This window comes from Rhopalosiphum padi, chromosome 3 (assembly GCF_020882245.1).
Source record: "Rhopalosiphum padi isolate XX-2018 chromosome 3, ASM2088224v1, whole genome shotgun sequence".
Classification (NCBI taxonomy): Eukaryota; Metazoa; Arthropoda; class Insecta; order Hemiptera; family Aphididae; genus Rhopalosiphum; species Rhopalosiphum padi.
The window spans coordinates 73,985,903-74,013,486 of record NC_083599.1 but is presented as its reverse complement, the minus strand read 5'-3'; the positions used below and the strand labels follow the sequence as shown (position 1 = coordinate 74,013,486).

The following is a 27,584-nucleotide window of genomic DNA, read 5'->3' as shown; positions in this document are numbered from 1 at the left end:
CACAGTGTACAAGTTGCAGTATAAATAAAAATAATGTTGCTGTTCTAAATTGAAATGTTGTATTTTATTCTTAAACAACATCAATCTAAAGGTAAATAGAAATATCGATGTGCTGTTAAAATGTACACAATTATATTTTAACAAACTAATGAAAATCAATACTTAATAAACCAAACCTATTTATAAAATTACTAGAAAAATGTCATTTTCTCGATATCTTCTTCGTGTGTGTAAAAACATGATTAACCAAATGTTTTATTTTTCTATATTTCGTATTTGATATCTTCTTCCCTTTAGGTATTTTTTTTCTTATACGAATTTACTTTATAATTATTTTTTTTGTACTTTCCACTAATTAATTGTAAAATATTATATTCCCCTCTTCTATATTTAAGTATATTTGCTATTTTTTTTTTATTATTATTACATTTTCGCTGTTTTCCCATATAATGTGAATTCCCAACGATGTATAATTAATAATCAATATAAATTTTTACTTTTCTAATTAATGCGAAAACGTATACTTAATTTTCGTATTACTTTTATTATTAATTATTATAGTATAGGCACTATACCTATACTCATAGTATTCGCTAATTTGTATTTTTAACACAGACTGTCCATCTCACGTTTTTTTTCCAATAGCAATATAATATTATAACTAGCATGTGGAAACGATTTTAGTTATTTACAATCGGCTGTTTTGACTTAACGAGCAGTTAATATTATAATGTGCAGGGATGAATCTTTGTATACTTTGTTCCAAACAGACACTTGGATTGTTCGTTCTACTTTAAAATCATCTTTTGAGCCTCGTATAATCACTAAATAATGTTATAAACGCGTACGCTACACGTAATATAATTCTGTGTGAATATATTGTGTGTATTTATGGTTTCGATTAAAATAACCACCGGCGGTACCTACGAGAAAGAGTTGTTTAGCGTGAGATCGCGTGCCGCTGCGGGGTGTTCACACAGCCGTTAAATTTTCCCCGTGGTCGCTACGGCCACGCAATATAATTACTGTCGGCGTGCACACCGAGGAGTATCACAGTTGGTGGCGTAATGCCACTACTGCCTTTGTTGCTACGGCGGTATGATGATAATCGCCGAACAGAGTTTACATGTACTACGGCCACTGTTTCCCGTTCGACTACTTGGGGTGGTACTATACGCAGGAAGAGGTTAACTTACAAAAAACAACAAAAACAAATGGGTTTAAAAAGCTGTGCCGGTGAATAATAATAATAATAATAATAATAAAAAAATAGTCGCAGTATTGCAGATAGATTACAAACAGCGCCACTGTGGACTATTCGTTTTCGCGAGCAATAGGTTTTATAATTAAAATGGCCGTTGGCTAATTTGAATTCTTAAGAAAACACCGCAGCTGTGCATTTTGCAAAAACTTACGAAACAATTCAAAGAAAAAATATATTGTAATGCCATGTGTTCAAACATTTTTTTTTTTTTATGAATAACATCATCTAGGAACAAACTAATAAAAATACTAATATAATTTCATTTACTTAACTATACTCTTGCATAACGTTTAAGCGGTTATATCGAGATTTATGTATACAGTTTGAAATTAATTTAAATGTTATTCAATACGTTTCTAATTTTGGTTAACTTCTAGAGAAACGATATTGTATAATATATAGGTGTATTCGGGTGGGGAATAGGGGCTACTATGTTATACCGTCGATTTTAAAAACAGCGCGCCTTCATCATAAGCGATGGCATTTATAGTTACCTACTTAGATCTGTTTTTTTACATTAATAAATTTACATGTGCCTAAACCACAACCGTTATTATATAATATAATTATTTGGATGGGGAGAAGGCTAGAAATTGCTTATTTTTTTTGATCTATGACCATAAGATGACTTAACTAAAAAAATAGAGCGCTCAACACTCACAGTTTTTCATTGAAATTACTCCCCCGTGTATAAGTACGCGTCTTAAAAAGTTAGTTTACTTTAATCTAGTTTCTTTATTATAACTTAAATTTAAAAGTCCAATTATCCAAAAATAATTGTTTTATAAGACCGACCAAACATAATTGCTAATTACATTGTTCAAACTTAACTTTATTTAAATATAATAAATAAACCAAACATTAAAACAAATATATTCTTTTTATCGTTATTGTCATAATATTTTATCACACAAATAATTTATTACATTTCAAAAATATATTTAATTCCCCGACTTTTACAAAGAATTTTGCTTTATATTTAAAACACGAAACTTTTATTTTTGTGCTCGTATAATGTGTCTTAACTACGATAACATATTCTGATTAATTTTTAGAATCACGGTAGATTTTAACCTATATTATAGTAATATAGTTAGAACAAATACATTTTGTCTTACTAAATTCAGTGCATGATAATAAAAAAAAAAAATAATAACGTTGCCGTAGCACGTTTTCAAATCACTTGATTGAATTGGTTATAGATTGTACTGTAACTTAGTTTTAAAAATTGAAAATGTTTCTTTATTTTGCGAAAACGCCACATTATTGTATCACATGCTATATAGTACATATCATTATTATGAATGTATTATCTACCGTATATATAATATAGTTTTACCATATTATTCCAACTAAAATAATTTTACAACTTGAAAATTCAATCTAATATTTATATTTCAAACTTTGTAAACTTATCTAATAGTATTCAAGAAAAAATAAATAAACGTGCGGTTATATACTGTACATAATATAAAAGTATTTTTTCATGAAATTGAAAAGCTATTAAAATAAATTAACTTTAAATTGTTTATAAAAGGTCATTTAAATCACTTTATAATAATTAATTTATATTTAAACAGATATGCATAAATTATAATAATCTATATACGTATATAAATAGAAAACAAATTATTATTTATTAATACTAACACTTTGTATAGATAATATGAGTATACCAAAGTACTAATGACCAATATGCATTATTATTTAATATTTACACATTGTATCAAGATTTAAAGCATATTTTACATTTCTCCTCAAAAAATATATACAACTATTATAGGTAATTTAAACTAGCTATCTTGAAACTTTATAGTAAAATATTTAAATATATTTATTAAAAAAAAAAGTGTACATCATAAATTGAATGAGATTAAAAATAAATAGATATACTCGTATATTATATTTTTTTAACGGTTTATCTGGAAAGCTTAATATAATTAATAGTTTTATAGAACCTGTGTTTTTGACTTGGGTAAATATCCATATAACACAGATACGAGATACATAATATTATAAGCACTATACTCCGAGGCGAGGGGACATGTTAATATAAGAAAAATTGACTTGAGTTAGTTAAGTAAATATTAAATGTAACTATTAATTAATACTTTACAAATAATACATTTAACTCTAAAAGTTTCAAGTTAATATGGAAGAAAGTATTAACGAAACTTCGTATAAATAACTAATTATTTTTAATTACCATCCTGGTCACACATAGTGATTTTTAATTTTTTAAATAACAGTTAAGCATTTTGTTACTATTCCTTCTTATTACTGCAGTGGTTTACGTAGTTAACGTCTGTGTCAACTAAATTATTAAATCGAGAAGTATTTATTTAAAATTATTGAATACAACGTGTTAAAACAAAATGAATTATTATTAATTACTTACCTAATGGCTAATTAGTTTTAACTACGGTTATAGATTTGTGTTTGATTTAAAACTAATGTTGTTTTCTTCAAATTAACAGAAAAAAGCTAAGTATTATTACAATGATTACTTTAAATGGGACGCACCCCCAAACCCCGAATAATAGTTATTACTTTCTCAACCGTTTTACTACAAGCCAACAACATTTAATTACTTATAACATTTACTTTAATCCATAAGTGTGCGAAGGTGGCAGGCATTTGCAGGTAATACTAGTACTTATTTTTAATGGATTATTTGTTTATCACTTATCAGCACTGTTGTTAAAACTGTTAATTATTATCGATTATTAGGATTTATAAATCACCAACTAATTTGCTATTGTCAATTACTAAAAGTTATAATGTTAAAGGTCACTTTTTTTTTTGTTTAAAACAAAAATGTTAATTTTATAATATTGTAAAAATTATAATTAACGAACTTACTATTCTATACACGTAAATCCCCCCAAAAATAAAATAAAAATTAGAGGCTAAAATATGCTCCCTCTGCACTTGGTCCTTCTATGATAAGCACTGAGACTATAACTTAACATTTGAGTCAACTCTACTTTTATCAGAGAAATAATTATATTTTTATTAAAGTTCGATAATGTATGGAACATAAGAATTGAAAATTTATAATATATAAGTGATATATGAAATTGAAATAAAGGACAATCCCGTGAGTTACTGGAATTTTTATTGGTTCGTCATATCTTTAATATAGCTATAAAAGTCTTGTCGCTAACAATATTACACTATTATATTATTGAATATAATATGAACAGACCTCTTTAGACCTTTTTCAAAAAAAAAAAAAAATTCCCACACACAATAAACTGGCAATTATAGATTTAAGTTTCAAAATATTATCCGGTAGCTCAGCAGTTAGGTTCTAGGAATTATATTGTAATTTTTAATGTTCTAAAAATTTTATTGTGCTTAAATAAAAAAAATGTTGACAATCTAAACGAAATAGTCTTATGGTTGCAACAAGAATCAAAAATGTGTGGGTAGTGATTGAAAAATATTGTTCTATTCATATCGTGTATCTAAATTCTAAAGAAATATTTATATCTTATACTTATATAACGTCTATGTCTTTGATGAGCGTTTCAAACAAATTAAGTAATTCCAATGAAATTTGCTATGATTATGTATCGCGCGGCGGTAGTGTTTATGGGGCGTATTTGATGTATTTTGTATACGTACGAGTAAACGCAGAAACACTCGAGAAATCTATTTCTATAGACAAACTTACGTACGAGAAAAAGCTCGCAGAACGCTCTACGGAGTATTAAATAAAAATAAGAGCCCGCAAACCAATGAGTTCGCTCGCCCCAGCCACCTCGACGACTTCCGTCAATCGGTTCACACATAATATAATATGTAATATTATCGACTGCTATAGCTGTACAATATTATACTATCGGTTATTCGGGGCACGGCATTTGGCACGAGAGTATAATAACAACAACAACAACAGTAATAATAATAATACGATAAACGTAGGTAGGTACATCGCATCGCGTCGCGTTTACGATTCGGCTCGATTACTACGCGACAAAAATTAGCCGCAACTAGTGGTGGGGGTAGGTTGGCTTATAAAATTATACAACCCTTACGGTGTTTGAATAAAATGCCCGCGTCGCGGTCAGACGGCCAAGTCGCCAGTTCCGCTGCAGGTACCTACGCAAAAGCAACAGACGAACCGCGCCGAGCGTATAATATACACGAGTGGTTACGCGTATTATTTATTTAGACGGCGGTGGCGGGTCCGACACGAGTGAAAGAACTATTACACAGGTATTAGGTATGTATAGGTACCGCTGCTATATAGTTTTATTATATATATATATATACATACGATTATTATAATCGCGTTTCGGGGTTATTATCGTAATAATAATAATAATAATAATAATAATATCGCCTTCACCAGTCCTGACGGCACCCGCCACTGTATTACCTACTATTATAAAGTGTTGTTCAAGAATTTAATGAGTGCGTGAAAACACGACACGGGTTACAACTATACACACTGGGTACGTATATATATACGTATACGTATAATATACACTGGTATAATAATAATAATAATAATACCAAAAAACAGAATTAGCAGCTATATACCTAGTTAATATATATAATAGTAATAGTAATAATAATGTCCTCTCCTCCCCCCCACCACAGCACCGCGCGTCGTCAGCGGGGTCGGCGTACGCAGAGATACTATGTACACACACGCCTTGTCCGTCGTAACGGCGGTTCTCTCCTTTTTTTTACCATTTTTATTTTTTTTTTTTCTGTTTTTTTTTGCCGTGCGCGCCAACAGAGTTGTATTATATTATATTATTATTACAGTAACCGGGTGACAGCGAGAGTACAAAATAGGGGCACGCACGCACGCAAAACTCGTCACGCCAACACCGCCGCCGCCGCCGGCGGCAATCACCACCACTCGCCCGGCGGCGGCGATGAAGCCTTTTAATAGTAATTAATGTTACTACGTAAACTATTTTATTGTTTTAAACGTTAACGCTGGTTTTGTTCGGCACCCCGAGACGCACAATAGACACACTGACGGCGTTGACTTAATTTTTTTGTTCCGCAATCGAATTAATAATGAAACGAACCAGAGTGTATATTATTATACTGTATGCCGCGCGTGATGTATAATATATATAACGCGCGGGCGACACTGCGAGTGTGATGTCACATCACGTATACCGCTATATTATTATTATTATTATTATTAATATTATTGTTATTGTATCGTTAGCGGAATGCAGATTGGCGCTTGTTTTGGTTTCGTTCGGATGCCGTTTTGTGATTTTAAGTTATGTAATCAAGAATTTTTGATTTTAACGTATTGCCAAGAGACGAATCGCACTACTGCTCGTTTACTATTTTTACGAGTATGAAACAAAAAAACCGATCATACCTAATTTTCCAAAATGTTTAACTTTATAAGCATTTAAAACTAACAACATGACGAGAAAACAGTTTATATAGATTGAGTATTTAAAAAATAAAAAACAATCGCACTCGAAAAATATATTTAGTACAGCCCTGTTTACCATATAGGTATCTAACTAAATTGTTTATAAGACGTTCTTAAAACTTTAAGTACTCTTAAAATATTTTACGAAAGTAGTAAGTATACCTATAAGTTATAACTATACCTATATAATATTAAGATAAAAATAGTGAAACGAATAATATATAAATAGGCCGTCTGCTGTCGACGTCTTATTTTAACTTATAAATCTTTAAAACTTAAAGGAATATATAGTTATCAATTTAAAATATGAAGTATATAATGTCGGATCAGTTCTGGTGCTGGACACTCGTCTATAGAGTTATATACAATAATTGTATAGAAACTCGGCGCAGTGTATTATAGTGGTGCGTCGCAATACATTAGAAAGCGATAATACAATAATTAATTGAAACAATATTGCATACAATGAACAATGATTCAGAGCTTTTAATAAAAAAATCTAAAATTTATCTCTATCAAATACCGATATTAAACTTCAATTACAATCCACGAAGCAGATGGCCTGCGCGAAACTTTTAAGAAAAACACTATTTTAAAACTATTACATATTCATTTATACTGAATATATTATTATTAGTAATAACAACGCCGTAATTAATTCATGAATATAAAACATAAACCGTTTAAAAAAATGAACCGTTACGGTTAAAGTTTCAGATTTATCACAAAATAGTTGGAATGATATTATTATGATAACATTGATAACTATATCTACCTAGAAAAAAATTGGTAGGCACCTCTTTAAAATACCTATAACTTATTTTGAAACAAAATGTGCTAACGAAGTAAAATAAACACAACATTGTAAAACAAAGAGCTTCCTGAAGCTTTCGACAACCATCCGGCTTCAATACAGTACGTAATTAAATTTATGTACAAAGCAAAAAAGCTGTATACAATATATAAAATTCCTTGTATAATAATGTATTTATAATTTTTATTCTACTTTCTCTCTTTCCTGTAATTATTAAATTATACAATTATTATAACTCTAATGATTAATAATGAACTCCAATTATAGCATAATAATTTAATAACCAATGGCTCATGTCGTCAAGTGGAGTTTATTTTTAAAATACGCGAATAAAAAAACAAAAAAAAATAAAAAATAAATTCAACACAAAATAATCGTTATACACTTTTAATCTCACTCATCCTATACATCTTTTAAATGTGAAAAAAAGTTACTTTGAAAATCGAAATATTAATGTAGTAATTTACCATACACGTAATATAACAAACCTAAAACGGTTGCATGCCATACATAATATTATAATGCAACTTCTGGAAAATTCACCCTTTCTACTTTTTTTGTTTTTGATTTTAAATTGCTTATAAAAAATAATTAAGCTCTTCCTAGCAAATTGTTAGATTGGTTGAACGTGAACGTGAATATTTTTTATTAACCTATTTAATTTAGGATTTATAAAAACTATGGTATTGTGGTTCTTCTTATTCAATCTTTTCTTTATAGTTCATTTTTTTTCGTTAAAATATAAGTTATTATATCCTCAGTTCTCAGTAGGTAATCACTAACACACTCAAGACGTATTAGTAACTACAACTACTATATATTTAATTCTACATTTAATATCAACCTTCAGAAAGTGTATGATAGACGGAAAAATAAAAAAAAAAGACAGAAAATAGAGACGGACTATGTCGGCACACTCATCTCGCTTTGATCACCTTGAAATAAAAACAGTGTTATATTATTATTATTATAATTTAATAGCAATAGAAAATCATCACATTCGAAAAACGACTTCTGAGTGAAGCTCAAACTGCTTCAGTATTTATGTATATATTTAAATTATAATTCTAGTTGATAGTTAAATTACAGTACCTAGTGTGTAACATGCAATTTATATTAAAATTAAAAACAATTAGGTCCAGCTATAAATAATAATATTATCGTAAATAAATGTATGTACCTAATACCTATAATAGGCTGTAATATAAGTCCTATACTGTGTGAAATTCATTAACTATGTAAATTTATAAATTTTATTACAATGATGCTAAATTTAAAATATTATATCTACCAAATTAAAATTTTTAATTTTATAAAACACAATATATTTATGTAATGAATAACAATATGAGGCGTTAAATTTAAAAATTACCGATCAACTGTAAAACATCCATTATAACAATTGAACACACACACACATATATATATATGTATTTATAAATTGGAATGGTTAATTTATTGAATTTCGCACAATAACATGTCTAAAATACCATCACTATGCTGTACTTACAATAATTATAATGTAATTATAAATGAATAAAACATTTTTGTTGATTTAAAATTATATGTAATATAAGTATATTGTCAAAAATAAATATATATACCTATGCCAAACTTAATCATACAATTTATGAATTCCTAGTTGAATATATAAGTTCAAAACAAAAAAATAATCTATTTAATAATTTTACGTGATCACAATAAGAAATTACTGTTGTTTATAGAATGAGTATTCTTAGCAAATCAAAAAATATTATATTATATTTGTATTCTACTGATCTACTAACGAGAAAAAACCTAGTGCATCGCTGTGTTTAGATATATATTTTCACCATACAATTTTTACAACAAAGAGGTTGAAAAAAAAACGAAAAAAATAGACGTCTATGAGATAGGTAAGGTACATTTGAAAGAATGATATATACTTACCGCAACTCATGGGAGTTGGGGATCAACCCGCCATCACCGCCACTGCACTGCACCGCCGCCACTGGCACCACTCGTTCGCAAAAACCGTCTAATACTTTGTCTACCTCTTCTACCACCCCTGTCCCACTCCGGCTCCACCCTAAACTAATATAACAACAAATCTATACATTTAATACAGTGGTACTACACTCGTGTATATTTGTCTACACGTATTTTACGCGGCCTCCGACACCGACAGGCGTACACCAAGTTTGCACATTTAATATTTTCTCTCACCATAGACATATACCTACACGAGTCTTTTCCGCTTTATTTATTACCTCGGTTTCTTTTACCCATAACTTTACTCCGACAACCCCTCAGGTTTTCACATATCCCCTTATTCCATCGCCGCGCACAACTGTCTTCCGTGCACACAAAATATAATACAAATGTAAAATGCACGTTTATACCTACACACTCGAGAGATGTTGTTATTACTGTTATCATAATGGCTTGTATGCGATGGTGATGGTTTTCTTTTCCCAAGGCGACATCTGAATGATAATACAATCCACCTGTAGTAACCTGACATGGCAGTTGGCGTGGGCGTCGAGAGTACGATGCCTATACATTATATTATATATATATATATATACGCACAGTACACACCACTATAATATGGGTAATATGACGTGTGTAATCGCAGCGGGAAAAAGCCTCTTGATACGGCGACCACTGCCTAGGACAACGCAACAAATTTCTACCGTTGATTTTTGTAATGGACGTCTGTAAAACGAACGACTCGCCTAATCGACACCGATATACCTACATATTTTATAAGGCGAACGATTTTATATTTGTTATAATTAGGCTGCTTACGGGTATAGATAACCAATAGACTTGCATCTTTTTTCTTGGATTTCCTAACATGGTGCTTTCCAATAGTTACAAACCTTCGGGTGTATTTCAAATACATATACTATTCTAACAACGAATTTTGTTTTAGGATATTTGTTCGTCATTAAGTCATTACTATGACCTATTTCTAGGAATATGTCAAATAAAAAAAAAATATATGTCTTTTTCATGTTTGTGCTAAAACATGTCGTAATATGGTTTTATAATAACACACAATATTATTGTCTTGATAATTATTATCTTGATGACCAAATAGTCACACGATCGTGGGTTTATTACATACGAATATAAATTTAATTAATTCAACACGAATAAACCCTTTTTCTTTTACAGTATATTAATTAAATACAAATTCATAAGACAAGTATTATCAAAAATAAAAATGAAATTATTTTAAGTGCTTTAATTTTAAGGTTATAAATGCGTTTTTTTAAAGTTATTTTAAAATTTTAAATGACATTAAAATCTGATCCCTTATTATAACGTTGTACCAATGAGTGAGCAAGACACTGGTGCTTTTCAATTTATCATGTTACTATTTCAATGTTGATTCCATAGACAGTCCTTGTAACCCGATGAATACATCTCTGTAGACAGCCTTTATTGTTTTTGATGACTTTGTGAGCCTTAACATTAGAAAAAATTTTACTGAGATAAAAAAAAAATAATCAAACAAAAGCCAGTATACAAAATAAGATAACAAAGCACAACTATAAACACTTCATCATACTTAATCATTAACATTAAGTCATTCCATTTTATTTGTTCTACAAAAAACAATTCGCTGTATGTTTAATTATTTTAAGTTACTTTTAAAAATTAACTAATAGGATGGAAAACCAATATTTAATTATTTTATGATTACATAGAAAAACATTGATTTAATTGTTATTTTATTGAATGTCATTAAATTGAGACATTGTTATTCATTCAAATTGAATCTATACCATATTATTATTTAGTACATAATCAAAAATGCAATAATAAATTAATGATAATACTCAGTAATGTATAAACAGTGCGGGGTAAAGCATTCCCCCCACACAAAAAAAAAATTGCTTACGGTTTTTTTTTAAAGTAATATACTTACTCATATATTAAAGTTAGAGGGCAACTGAAGTTTCACATTTTTCGAAAACTTGTAATATTTAATTTCCAATCTTAACGAAAATCAATATAACATTATTTTGACTTGATAATCAACCACTTATTTTATTATTTCAGTTCAAGCTTTTACGTGTATTGGTAAATTCGAATATATAGTATAAATCGATTACACAACTATTTTGTCAACGTATCGTAAAATACAAATATTATTAGTCTACAAAAAGCTAATGAGTTAACAAATAATGAGCGGAGAGTGGATTGTATTTTGTAAAATTGACGAAAAACAATCATTATTTTATTTTTTCTACTATCGCAACTCGAGTAATAGACAGTAGTATGTATTAAGTTTTAAAATTAATAGTAAGATTATCAATAAATTTTAAATTTAAATGTTTATTTCAAATTGGATATAAGTTACAAATAAATTAAATATAAAATAATAACTGCTTCCGTATAAAAACCATAATATGTATGTCATTGATTGCCGAATGGAATAACTGACCCACAGAATTTTAGAACTTTTACTAGCCAAAAACTCGTAAAAGTGGTAAGAATAATATTAATACTTATTCTGAGACATACTTATAGTCTAACCCACTGAATTAATCTCATAAGTAATTAGTACAATAAGTACAAAAAAAAGACTGGTTATTGATGATATTTATTTAAATCAGTTATTCAAAAGACTTAAAGTTAAAATAATTTATACGTTTTTAATAGATAATCTGCTGAAGTACATAGCCTTTTTGTGTTATTAACTTTTTAAATATTTAAAAACTTTTAAAAACTTTATTTAAATAGATATGATTTTTATTAAAATATTATATACCCAAACAGAAAATAACAATTACTTTTATACATTTTATTATATCTCAACATAATTTTTATACACATAAAAAAAAGGTTCAGTGCACAATTTTTATTATTTTATAAATTTATTGATTCCAATTTTTTTTTTTTTAAATTACAAAATTATTAAATTTATTTATTGATCAAAATATAAAAATTGAACAAATATAATTTCAAATCATTAACTGAATAATTTGATTTCACACAACAATTGTTTGTTGCAACCCCCAAAATAAATATAAAATATGGCAAATCACTTCGCGACCCCCCACCCCCTATTTATATTAAGTAAAAATCTTAATAAAAAAAATATCATATTATTAACCAATTAATCAGAAGAAATATACCATTTTGAATATTAATTTATAAATACCGTAATGTGTATTAATTTACTTTTAAATGTAAAACTAATTTAATATGTATATAATATGTATATACGTATATATATCTTATTTAATTATTATGATTATTTTAAGTATTTTTTTTTCAACAAAAAATTTAATATAATAAGGTTCATTTTGTAAATCAACGTTTTATTACTTTTGATCTACGCGACCCCTAGTCAAGGTGTTCGCGTCCGCCAGGTTGAGAAACGCTATAATGTATATCATAAGGTGCTGCTGTATAGTTAATAGACTGCATGTATACATTTAAATTAAAATAATTTAATCAGCTAAAACATAATAGTATTTACAGTTAAAATGTATTATAATTTTAAATTAATATTGCGATTTGGTTTTCTGTTAGTTTGCGGTAATATTTATTATTTTTAATTTGCCAATAAAATAAATAAAAAATTGGTGTTTAATTCATATTAAACAGACTGACGTTAATGAATAGATAACCATAATTTGGTCAAAATAGTTGTAGAAATGAAACGTTGTACTTAAAACTGCACTTCGTTGATTATAGTGATGTATTAGCAGCTATTTTTTTTTTCTTGAAGAACCTTTATCCTATAGTTGTTTGATAAATACACACAATAGACGAGTAATAACTTACAGGCTGCAGCAACTTAGACCGTTATGCTATTATGCGAGCTATTGTCAATAAAAATCAACAATATACCCGGAGTGTTTGTTTTAATGAAATTTTAATTAAAACGTCGTTGACAATTGTGTATTTTTATTCTTATTATATGTCAGTGAGAGGGGTAGTTAAAACACATTTTTTTTTTTTTTAATAGTTTAATAAAATAATATTTATATAATAATTTACCTTGAAGTTGGGTCAGTGCACGTACCTATTCTTCTGCATTAAAACTCGTATATATTTTTTATTTTTTTCCCTTTTCGCTAGTCCCCGCCGTGCTATAATAATCTCACCTTCCTGACCCGCCGATGGTTATAATATTTTCCACTATAGCATTCCACTTAGTATCATTTATATGGCGATCTCTCGGCAGCTACTACAGTTTCAGAGTTTATATTTCTTTTTCTTTTTTATCGTTTTAGTTGTTATTGTTTTGTATATCATTAAATTATCGTCTGCTACATCAACAAGTTTTTTTCTAACCGAGGCAATGATAATAAACTTTTATCGGTAGGTGCTGCGCCGTCAAAATTACTGTCCACCATCATTTTGCTGGTCGCTTTAATGATATTCAGTTGATTTAATAGTACTAGGTCTGTGTATCCACGTTCAGTCAAATATTAGCACAGTGCTCGGCGACTCGTAATATTAATCATCATCGTCTCTCGATGACGTATTACTACTCGCAGCCACTATAAAATAAGATGTTTGCGAGCTTTAAATAAGAAAACGTACTATTATGACGGGATTAGTATTTATCTGATGACTACCTGTGTGTATGATAATATGTAAAATAAATATATCATAATAAATTTCAATTATAAATGATGGGTTAGGATGGCCAAATTATAGTTTTTAGTTATTGATTAATACATTATGAAAATAAATGTTTGATAGATATTTTTAGACACAAAATAATAATTATTGAATAATATTTCCAAAATTTGATACTATAATCGCTTTCAAGTAATAAAATATCACACTCGTATGTCCTCGTAAAACATCTAAAAATGTTACTTAGCAATGCGTAAGGAAAGATACTATATAGATTTTTACTAGCATAATTTATAATTTATATATTATATTTACGCTGCAATCTACTTAAAAATATTCAAAAGATCGAAGTATAATATAGTGTGAAACATAATATTATGAAAGTAATATTTCCTATACTTTGTAAATAAAGTCACTAAAAATATTATTATCTCGACATTACCTAACGGAATCGCTATTATTTTTATACAGATTTATGAATTTTTACGATTTATAACGGAGCTGATGGCTTTTACATAGGTATATAATAATATACATATAATATATCGTAACTATGAGTTAGTAATGTAGCGTTGAGTGTTGACTATAAATTATTATAGTTCAAAATCTTAAGCTATAGAGTTGGTAGTTATATATATAGCGTTGATACATAACTTTTCCTTGTAATCACGATTTTCCTCTTAGGGAAAATGGATAAACTATACAGACAATTTAATTTTGAACTGTAGAATACAGGTTATTATAGTAAGTTATTTCTGCAGGTACAGTAATTAGAAGTTTTTTTTCGGTAATTATAATCAGCATTATTCATATTACCAAAACCAAAACTGTTTTCACCATATTACAGTTAAAATATTGCAGTATGATTCGTTAATTAATAATAATCAATAATTTTTAACGTGGTCTGGGGAACGATCAGTTAAATAATACAAGACATTAATGGAGTGTTGCCGGACACTGTATAAATATAATTACCACCGTAGCCGGGGGCAGATACTAATAAAGGATCTAAAATGTATTTGAATACCCAGGACTCGATGGCAGTTATAATTATTATATTGCCAACTAAACAATTGTGACGATTAATGCTTACAAAATATATAACTTAAAGTCTTACAATGGTCGGTGGATGTATCACATACCTATAGTCTCACGGAGTTCGGTTGTAGGTAGTGTGTTGATGTCTATAATGTGTACAGCGAATTGTCGTTCTTGCATGGTGTGTATTGGCAAAAAGCCTTACAGTTAGTTGTGTGTGAATAACATAATATGTTAATGTATATTGGTCAGAAAGTCGTGTCGTGTCATGTTACATAATTGTTACAAAGTAATTATTCTTATATTTACCTATACATCCATTGCTGTATATTTTAACACTTACACGTTTTTAATTTAATTTATTCAAATACACTTACACTACATTTTACTGTTACACAATACACATGCATTTTTATTTATTATTAATTAATATTTTAAAAAGAAATTGAAATTACTGGGTCTTATTTTGAGCGATTGAATTTACTCTACTTTTAAATTTCAATATGTTTCTCTTAAACTTGATAAAAAATAATATCAAGCGCGTAACCTAAATTGTTTTTTTTTTATTATTATTTTTTATTCACTTTACCTACAAAGTCATTAGTTGTATGTACGTAAATATTTTTTAAATGTAGAAAATAGTTTTTTGAATTTAAGTTGATATAGTTTTTTTTTTATTATTTTATAAATTATACGTTTAAATAGGTTAGATTTTATTGTGCTGCAGTTAAATATTTTTTTTAGATATTAAAAAAGTTTTTTTAATGTAAAAGTTAGAAAATGATGTAAGATATCATTCTTTAACAAATATGTAAATTCTCAATTATCATTGGTGAGTGAGAAAAAAATTATAATATTATGTTATTTTATATTTGATCATTTATCTAGATTGGTCAATTTACATTTCGTTTTACTTTAATCACTTGCAAATTTGAAAATATTATTAAATAATGGACATTCAATACACTAAAAAATGAATTGTGCTAATCATCATTCGACGGTGACTGTTGATTATCTGTTTTCAGTCTTTCTGAGTAATATTATGCAAATATAATATTATTGATTGACAAAAAAAAAAATGATATTTAGTTTATAATTTAATTTTACGTAATTTAGTGTATAGATACTCATTTTATATTTGATATTTTATCATTTTCTTTATGCACGTAAAAATGTTTTTATCGCCTATTTTCATATTTTTATATTTTTTAAACTAATTTTTTTTTATTAAATGGTTAATTTATGAATAACATTAAATAGTTAAGACTTGCGAGTACAAAGTAACTTGCATCAGATCGTTTTTCACTATCATTTTATTATTTAGTTACGATCAATGATTGCTATCTGTTGACACGCTTTCAATACATTCATATCAGTTTATTTATGTACCTACTAATGATAAATACGTAAAATGAAAAGTTTAAATCTAAAGCTAATAATACTTAGTCACGAAACTATGAGATATCTATGAGTTATAAATTAAAATATTTGCATGGTTTTTTTATTTAATATAATCATGAAATTTCTACCACTGATTTTTACTGGAATATTTTTGCATCAACTTTGTTAATAAACTTCGTGATTTTATCTTTGGTGGTAATATTATTATGTTTAGATTTTAAGATATCCACTGTAATACGAATTTAATTATAACCAACAGGAATAACCACTACCGGACCAATTCGTTATAAACATTTGTTATTTATGAGTTATGACAAAACATAATTACAATTACTATATTTATTCGAATAGCTCAGTTTTTGTATTTATTCATGTTTGAAGAATTGGTATTTTTTTTTTTTTTGCCATTGGTAATATGGTATGACGTTATAATGGTTAAGTTCATTTATTGAATTTTAGCCAGGAATACAATATTTTTATTCTCTGGACATAATCGAGTAAAAAACATACAAAACAATAACGTGATAGGGGACAAACAATAATCGTATATGTACAAGGGTTTTTTTTATTGTTATTCTTTTGACCGATCGCCTTGCACCATTTTCCTGTCCCCTGCAAGATTTTCGACCGCTTGTAAAAATTCGAATTTTTCATTACTATTATTATTTAAAAAGTAGTGTATTGTGAGAAATAAAATAAAAACCCTATGCGTTTTTTATTTTTGTATATATATACATAAATATAAAAGGGTTGAGTAATGGTGGCGATAGTTAATGAATAAAATACAATAGTGTCCAGTCGTTTATTTTTCATCTAAAATGCGGTTATAAAACCATATGTTTAACACCATAACTAACATTAAGTAAAAATAAAACCACGACTGTAATTGCTATACTTTTTTCTTTCATATTTTATTGTTTATAACATAATTTTTTGATTTCAAACAAAAAATCATATTACCTACATTTGAAAATGTACGTGTTTAGTATAAATTTGCTTTATGTGTTGGTTGTCGTTTTTTTTCTCAAACATTAAGATAGACAAGTGTTAAATAATTTCCATTCAATGTTTTTTTTTTATTGTAAAAATATAAAAGGGACTTTACATATCAACTATACCAATCATAAAACCATAAACAAATCTACACTTTATTGAAAAATACTATTTTTAGAATCAGCTAAGTGTATCCACTAAAAAAAATCCAAACTATCAAAATGTATGGTTTAACTGTTTTTAGCTATTGTTTGAGTACATGTGTTATACATATATAGCCAGAGCTAATACATGTATAAGTAAACAATATAAAAATAATATTATATGAATATATTAAATTTTAAATCATCGAAATAATATTTGCTTAGGTAATCTGATTATAATTTTATTTTCACTTATAGTGAAATGGTGAGTTTAAAAAATTACTATAATGTTTTTCAATTCAGACAAGTAGGTCTTAATATTTTGGAAATGTCAATTGTTAAAAAGAATTCAAAGGGAATTCCAATATGTTTTTAAAATATATATCACATCACTAGATCAATATTAATACCTACATTGTATAAATAGGTAGTATGTTTACTTACATGTGATAAAGAAAATCACTGTAAGGTCAGCGATCTTAAGATCATGATGAAATGTCTACGTAAATGAAAAAAAAACTAATATACGTTATTAAGATTTAACGAGAATGGATAATTTTAAAATTGTTTTATTTATTAAAGTTGTTTAAAGAAATGGTTATTACAAATTTTAATAAAAATCGGAATTTATATAGTATACAAATTCAATTTATTTGTATAATGCAAATAGCTTAGTATAATATTAATCTATAGTAACCTAGACATTAGACACCAAGATAAATAAAATATAATATAAACTTTTACAAATATAAAACATAAACAAATAAAAAATTCTGGACATTTTGTTATTATATTCATAAAAAGGTAAACATATTATATTGTGTGTATAATAATATATCCTGTACATTTTCTTAAGTCTATATATTGTATAGTGTATAGTACTAATCTACTGAATATTAAACTAAACCTTGAAAAAACAAAGATTTATACATTTTTATATGAATAAATGTATAATTCTTAAAATATTCCTGAGTATTAAGATGTAACTACATAATGCTTAATCCGATATTATTATACAATTCACAAATTACGGGCTTAAACTATAAATATTTTTAAACTATAATTGTCAAACCATTATGTCAGTACAATTAAATGTACTTTTGTTGTTGAAGTTCTTCGTAAAGAATAGTGAAAAAAAAATACAACATTATATGTCTCATGATTTAAATTCCTAAACATTTTCATTTTGGATACTTAATAAGCAAACTTATTACCTTATATTTGCAATCAAAACTTGAAGTAATAAAGTTAGTTATTGAAGTTCTCCCAGTAAATATTTAAACCACATCTATAGAGGGGTTGTGTAAAATGTTTATTTTTTTTTCTAATTCAAACTTAAAAACATTAAATGATAAAATCACAGGTTTTTATAATATTTAAAACCCAAATAATTAAATTTAAATCCTTAAGAGGATGTGTATAGTCTTACAATTGTGTACAATATTAATAGTTACATTAACAATTTCCGTTCAGCAAAACGAATTTTGTGTTATTTATTTCATTGTTTTTATAAAAGATTAAATTTACCTATTAATTAAATTTTAAGGAGGTAAGATAATCTATGTTTGTACATTGGTTTTTAGCGATGTTTCAATATTTTAGCTAGTTAACAACAATTTTATATGGTAATATTTACATACTTATAATATAATTTGCCATAACTTGCTCAAAAATTGAAATATCGTAAAAACTCAACGTACACAGATAATAATTTTACCTTTGATTTTAATAATAGGTCAATAATTCACTCCATTATTAATGGTAGGCTTACGGCTTGGCTTGGCTTGGTTCTGCTAAACGCTAAAATTGCTAGGTATGTTATACGTTTGTAAGACAAAGACAACACAGGCGGGTGTGGCATCCTCTTAATAGGCGTAAATACCTAAACCAAACGTTTTATTATGCAAATGAAATTATAAATTGTGTAAAATGCAGGAGCCATTGAGTAAATTGTTTTTCTAATGTACTCATTAATTTAAGCATGATATCGTTAATATTTCGTAATTTGAAGCGGTAATGTTATAACTACTATAACAGTATAATGACATAAGAACATCTCAGCATATACCTTGTTGAAGTATAGATTAATATTGATAGGCATCCAAGTAGGTATAGTAAAAATCTGATTTTTAATATTCAATTATCTGTTTCTTGCTTATTAACTAACTTATTATCTATTAGCATAGTAATATGATATAACAAAACAACTGAGTAAAATATTTACTCATTTATTTGTGATAGGAAAAAAAATTGAACTGCTTTATTCGTGTTTTTACGGGACATAGTATTATTAAACTTGCATAATGCCAACATTAATTGTTTATAATCACGTTTTAAAATGAATATTATTTTATATTTTTTCATATAGGTATGATACAAGACAGACATCTACAAAAATACCAAATCCACCAAGATGGTGGTCTTCACCTATGGGTTTTGGCGATCGTGCGTACTTTCACACAATCGACAATGAACAACTACAGCTCAACCGAGATATAGTCGATCATCTGACAGTGGATAGAGCTATGGCCACCGATACTGGGATATATAGATGTAGAATCGACTTCCTAAAAGCTCCCACCAGGAACAGATTAGTTAACTTAACGGTCATAGGTAATTTTAAAAGGATAACATACAATATATTATATTTGTATTTATTTTAATTAATAATTCAGCTTTGGCTGTCCTTTAACGTTTTGAAACTAAATAAAGAATATTCCAATAAGCTTTTGCATGTATTTGAAAAAAAAATTAAAGTACGATTTTGATGTAATTTCTAAAATCCGCTTACACTGGACTGCCCGGGGAAAAATATAACAAGTAACACGGTGTGTTTATGTGTATATATGTAAATATTGCTGCTTACATAGTATGTAATATATACTGTTTGTTTATTATTATGTTTATAGTTTTGGTTTTATTTTTTTTTAATTTAAATTTAAACTTAAAAGGTTGATTTCTAGTTTTATGAAATTAAATCAATTTTAAAAATACATTATAAAATGATCTCTATTTTATCCTAAAATATATAAACGATTATGTGAAGGTTTATTTTTTCTTAAATTATTATAAAATAACAACAAAAAGGTATAAATATACTTAAGATACTATGTAAATTCTTATTTTTATTTTTTAGTTTCTTGATTGTTGTTTAATAATATTTTCTTAAAAATTACCAAAGAAGCCCCGAAATACCTTTTAAAGTACAATCTGTGGCCAATTTTCAATCGATAGAGTCATTAAAAAAATGAAACATTTAGAATACTTCTTTCCAATAAACTGTTTACATATAAAAAAAAAATCATCGTTATAAAATCAATAAGTATCTGTATAGTTTCTTATCTAAACATTGACTATAGAGACTAATAATAAATATAAATATGATATATAATAAATATGAAGTAAAATTGTAAAAATAATTATAAATATTTTTCTTGCAAGTACACATAACTTATTGTAATATTGTTTAAATTTAAAAATTGAGTTGGATATGAAAAAGTAATGTTCTGTTTTATGTAAACTTATTTCTGATTAAAATAATTACTTTTAGGGTCTCAACACTCTTCATGTTGTATCGTTTGTTGCTAAAGTTTTAAGGAAACATCTGTCATTGGCATATTTGGGTTTGGCGAGGGGAGGATCGAAGTCTCGGCCAGATACTTTACAAGCTTACAAGTCATTAAACGCGCTAATTACTGAATTTTTAAATACAAATCATTCATAAATCATAGTTTTAAACAAAATATGAAAGTTAGTCCTTCAAACAATACCTATAGATAATAATATCAAGTTTGTACTTAACAAAATGTTTATTACTATACTAGGTATCTGGTTCGTTCACTAATAAATTATAATTAATCAAAATCAAACAGGTATTGACAGACTTTGGTTGATTACATGTGAGCAGGAAAAGCTCATTTGTTAATACTTTAGTCCAATGAGTTTCTATTGAACGATTGTGTTATTTAATGCCTACTATTACGACTAATGGTTTTTAAGCTAAAGGTAGATTATATCTGAATATCTAAAAGTAATTATTAATCATAGTAAATTAATTTTACAAGAGTTATTTATAAAACAAATTATAAAAAATAACATCAGAATCTTGTTTCACATATTACGCAGATGGACATCTATCTCTTTTCCAAAAAAATGTCTATTGAGTACTTCATTTTAACTAAAAATACAATTAAATTATTTCATTTGTGTTTATTTTAAATTCCAAGTAGGTACAGTGAGCAACTTTAACTAAGTATTTTAATTATGAGTATTTTCTGTTAAGGACATTAAAACCCATAGAGCTTTTAAAATTTGGCAATTAATGTATACTTATTAAAATAGTTTATAAAATTACATTTGTGTATGGTTTTCCTTAACAAAAAAAAAAAATAGTTCTTAAATAAATATTTTACATATTTAATTATGCATTATGTATTATAGTCGCTCCCGAACGTCCAACTATTTATTTCGAGTATGGAAATGGAAATTCTATTGGAGGAGATCGTCCAGAAAATTACCAACAAAACCCTGGAAATGTGATTGTTGTCGACGAAGCAAGTCCAACTGTTACATTGGTGTGCCGCGTTGTTGGAGGTAAATAGTTTCTATTTTGTTGATATTTATTTAAATTAAATTTATATAGTGTTTAAAAATCTGTCAATAATTATTCAATTTTTTTCGTGACTTCAACTTTAATAATGTTAAATCAATACACATAAGTAGGGCGGGGTTTTCCAAATTTTAGATGTGATAGCCGGTATGGTGTATTTAAATTATAAAAATAAATATTAATGTGAAAACATTGTGTAGTCATATTCAATACGTATAATCAAAATAATTTTATATTAATTATTCATTCGTAATAATGAACTGACATGGAGATTAAACATAGGTACATATTATTATAATAATATTATAAAATGCCACAATAGCGAGTATTGACGTGATTCAAAACACTTAACTTGATGATAATATTTTAAACGCGACAATTACTACTATCGAGTGTCGAACTGTCGACCGTACCTATTATAGTCTTAATGCTATAAATAGTAAATACTAAACATACTTCATACTTGTCGCAATCGCGAGCACGACTGACAACGTCTTGACACTTTACGACAAGTCCGGGAAAAATGACGGCACTTCGTCTACAGGTCGTCGTCGTCGTGGTCGTCAGATTGCTGCTATGAGCGAACGTCTATAATACAACTATAACGTCACGCGGGCACAACTTTCTGACGTAGGTACTATCCTCGCCCACGCGCGTCTTTCAGCCACCGCCGAGACTGGTCATTTTAGTTCCATTGATCCCGTCGCAGACGTCGTCACACGCCTTTCTCGGGTTTCGCTAAATAATCCACCAATCAAAGGTCACCCGTGTTCTGTACGGTTTTTTTTTTTTTTTTGGTATTCGTACAGCGACCCGGTTACTGGATAATTTATTACCTATGGTTTTGCACTCTCGTGCGCGGTATAGATTGGAATTTATATTGACATTGCTGCAGGTTTTCCATTCCAATATTTGTCGTATACTCGTTTAAAGTAATTACAAATTCAAAAGGAAATCAAGAATCAGACGAGTTAATAAGATTTATATTATGCCTGTAACTGAGGTGTTGTCGAGTGTTGACTGTGGCGGTAACGTCGCACGGGTAATTTTGTGGCTGTTGGATATTTATAAAATATATAATATAATATATATGTATATACAATAAATTATATACGAAGAGGGTAACGGTTTTGGTTTGAGGTAAGGTCCAATAATTTATTTATGTATTGTATGTATAGCATATTGATTATTCATAAATAGCATACAATAATCAATCATTTCAATAGTTACAACAATCGTGAATTATAATTATTCAATTAATAATTATTATTGTTATTGATAAAATATTTGAGATGAGAATACAATAAATAAACATGTATGCAAGGATTAAAATTAATAAATTATCCAGTGCTGCAGAGTATCCTATGCATATTGATGCGAGGTTAAAAAATAATAATAACAACATAAGAAAATGCAATATTGTTTCGAATATAAATTGTATTATTGTCCGTGAATAAATAAAACTGAATAGACATTTGTGTTAAAATGTAGAGCTCACTATCGCCATACAATATTTAGTATGAATTAAATTTCAATATTATCCTTTAAAAAATATGGCTTCAACCATGATCTATTTGAATTTTAATACAATATATTATCCTACCATACCTACTTATATTCGCATTCGAAACCGCGGATAATATGGTTCTATTCTTTTTAGTATTTTAAGTACTAAATACATAATATGTTTATGAATTTAAATAATTGTATATCCTAATATAAATGTTACATATAATCATTATACCTACGTATAGTTTGTAAACTGAATTTTTTTCGTTTAATAAAAAGTTATTTAACTTGTCGTACCTATTCATTATTCATGATGACATGTTCAAAATTATTTTTTTATTAAATCTTTTGGAACAAAAGTAAATACATTTATATTTATATTTATGTAGCTACAGTAGCTACACACACACAATAACTATACCGACTTACTCGGCCGGCTCGTTTTAAAATATCACATATTATGAAAAATGAAAATGTTTTGTGGCAAGTTATAGTAATAATTCTATATACTTTGAAGTATAGTTAATTAAGATAATCGCCGACGACCTAACTAATATTCATAATATCAGGTATATTAAACAATGAAAAATCATATTTATTTTGTAATGAGATATAAAAATATAATAAATTTCAATAGTTCATGTGTTTCATTTATTGTACATATATAACAAAATAATATGTAATGTTATTATAATTAAATGTGCTATACCTAATGATACCTATTAACTGGTCTAATGGATGAAATATACCAGGGCTGAGATTAGACAACTAATTATTTTATCCAAGTAAATATATATATTTTAAATACAATATTCAAATTACATTTTCTGCGTGTTAAGACTTCTTAATTAGGTCTATTTTGGCATGAATTAGTTATCTCGGACTTGTTAATAGAAAAGTAGAAGCACACGTTTTACTAAATATCAATTAAATAAAATAATTAAATATGTATCTACAATAGTTACTTTTAACAATAATAATTATGAATTATTATTAGCTAAAGACAATCGAAATGGTTTTTATGTACAAAAAACAATTTCTTTTGTTAATTTTGTATATTACAAGTTGAATAAAAAAATAAAATACTTACATTCATTGATACTTTTGACGGAAAAGTGAAAATTTAATAAAAAAAAAAATTATTTTGGTTTGAAAGTATAGTAATGTTGCTAGAACAATAAAAATATAAAATCTTTTTTAAAATTAAAATCTTTCCAACCTAGTATGCTTTTCTGTTTTGCTGAGAAATATTATTATATTTTATATTCTCTCACAAAAATTAAATTCCATTCATTGGCATGTGGCAAAAAACTACACAAACGGATACGGATGTGTCACTTTAAAAATAAACTATTCATACGGCCGATAATATTTTCAGATTAGTCTCATACAAATTATCATTATTGTTTATTTTAAACACAACATTTACATTAGACTAATACTTACTTGTCAGGTAATATATACAACATTTTCATTAAATACCAATAAGTTTATTATTTTCTTGAAATACGCCACCCCACCTACTGGTTAATTCAGACCAACGTAATAGTTAAATATTTAGAAAATAAATTCGAAACATTTTTTAATTATTTTCTAGAATTCATAAGTCATGTCAAAATCTATAAATTAATTTTTACATTTGCGAGAAGAGACACCATGAAAATAGATCCCTCCACTCTGGCAGGTCTATTCTAAATAAACATACCTAAATCGCCATTTATAAAATCAATTTCTAATAATTCAAATTACTTTTTGTAATTAGCAAATCAAAACCGTTATTTTGGTAAATTTCTTAACCAATTCGAGTTCCCCTCATTTGATTTTATTTTTAAAGCTTATTAATAGCTGAATAAATAAATATAGTGTTTTGCTAATGTCAAAGTAATAATTGGATTTTCAGGTCACGCGGAATAATTCACAATAATTACGCATAAATTAAATATTTAGCAAAATAAAAATTTCGAAAAGTTGAGTTTTAACTGGGTTCGGGTTAGATTGGGGTTAATGGGCTGAACATGGTTTACAAAAAATATCGAAAAAATACAATTTACCAAATAATGCGATTGATATAAGCTGCTTAAAGCGGAGGCGTCATGAATAGTTGGCCTACCAAACGTAAAAATTAATAATATGATGCTTTGTATATATATATTTTTTTTAATTCTAGAAAGTAATAAACAATTAATTTTGTAAACACTTGCACTAATTCGGTTTGATTTAATTAACCAACTTCGTAGTCACTGACTGCAGACCCGTTTAAACTCGATATAACTTTAACATAAAAGCAAACTATGGCTGTTTGCTAATGTCCATGACATATTATGGAGTAGGTATGCGATAAGCGATCTGATAACGAATTTACAGTATATAAAATTATTTGTGCTCAACGAAGAGATGACTATTTTACACTAGAAATATTAATAATGAACGGTCAACGTTCATGTTGTGCTCGCTACAATACACAATATCATATTCGTATGCACATTACACGCGTGTGTCGACTGCGGTTATACCTACCATTTACCAACTGTATTATATATTATATAATATTCGATTTTGTCAACAGCAACGATGTTTGACAATGCGTAGTGTTCATGATAAATTTTATTATCCCATCCATGTGGTCATGTGGTGGTGGGGGGGAGGAGGAGGAGAAGTTTGGTTTATAAAATCTGTTATTTTTTTAATGTGCCGCTATTTTCTGTTTTTAATGTATTATTTAAAGAGATTTATGTATAATTTTTACTCAGAAATGTTTATCTACTCGTGTAATTTATGATCACAGAAAACAGTTGGAAATCAATTATTACACTGTGCCGACGGTGTTCCGTGAAAAATCATCACGCTATGTAAAATAAATGCAAACGTGATTTTTTTTAATATAAATAATTCACGCTAACGTTTATTTAATTTTCGTACATTGTAAGGCACATAATATGAGTCTCTTATAAACACTCTTCAGTAAATAACCGGATGAAAGCACTAATACTAATACTACAGGACTACGAATTTGTATTAAAGTGCATTTTGTTTTTAGATTATTGTCAAACATAGAAAGTTTGCATTCAGTTTTGAAACTTTTACCCACATTAAATTTTTTAGTGTTTTTTATTATCCAAATCGTTGTTGCATTTCACGGCAGACACATTACTTATTAATTTACACGGGCTATGTACCCATGCATCGTTAATTAATGATAATATTGATAACCAGAATGCGAAATTACCTAAAGCGAATTTTTTAACTTATTATAAAATGTAGTTTTCTTGTCAAATTTTTATTTCATTTTTGAATTTTTAGGGATTAAATCGCATTTTTTTTTAGCGTAAATAGTGCGCTTAATTATCAATTATTTTGCTATTTATAAATTTTCAAACAACTAAAAAAAAAAGAAAAGAAACGTCCTTAAAAAATTACTGGTTTCGTCTGTCTCTTATTATACGTGTTTAAAATGTATATAATAATGTATTTATTGATAAGTGGTTGTCATACAATATAATATGCGATCAGTAATCCTAAAAGCAGTAAAGTAATATACATATTATCATAATTATACAATATAGAATAAAGACGATAATAATATAGAGTATTTCAGTCAGTGGCTTTTAATCATTCATCGCCTAATTCGATAATAATAATAATATATATGCTATATTGCGCCATAATAATACGTTTCTATATTATAATATATTATAGATTTATTTGATATTATTGAATCAGTATTAATTAATGCTATTGATAGCTTAATCCGTCGAAAGACTTGACATTCGTGTGAAAACCATCACAGTAACTTTTTCTCA

At 27.4% G+C, this 27,584-nt stretch overlaps 1 protein-coding gene across 1 annotated transcript in view; it reads left to right on the top strand.

Annotated features, from left to right (window-relative positions):
• LOC132926342 (uncharacterized) overlaps window positions 1-27,584 on the top strand; it is a 157,545-nt gene that overhangs the window by 80,804 nt on the left and 49,157 nt on the right. The window contains exons 4-5 of the mRNA XM_060990693.1: window positions 20,035-20,279; window positions 22,107-22,259. Of these exons, the coding sequence (XP_060846676.1) occupies window positions 20,035-20,279; window positions 22,107-22,259 (398 nt within the window). The remainder of the gene's footprint in view (window positions 1-20,034; window positions 20,280-22,106; window positions 22,260-27,584) is intronic.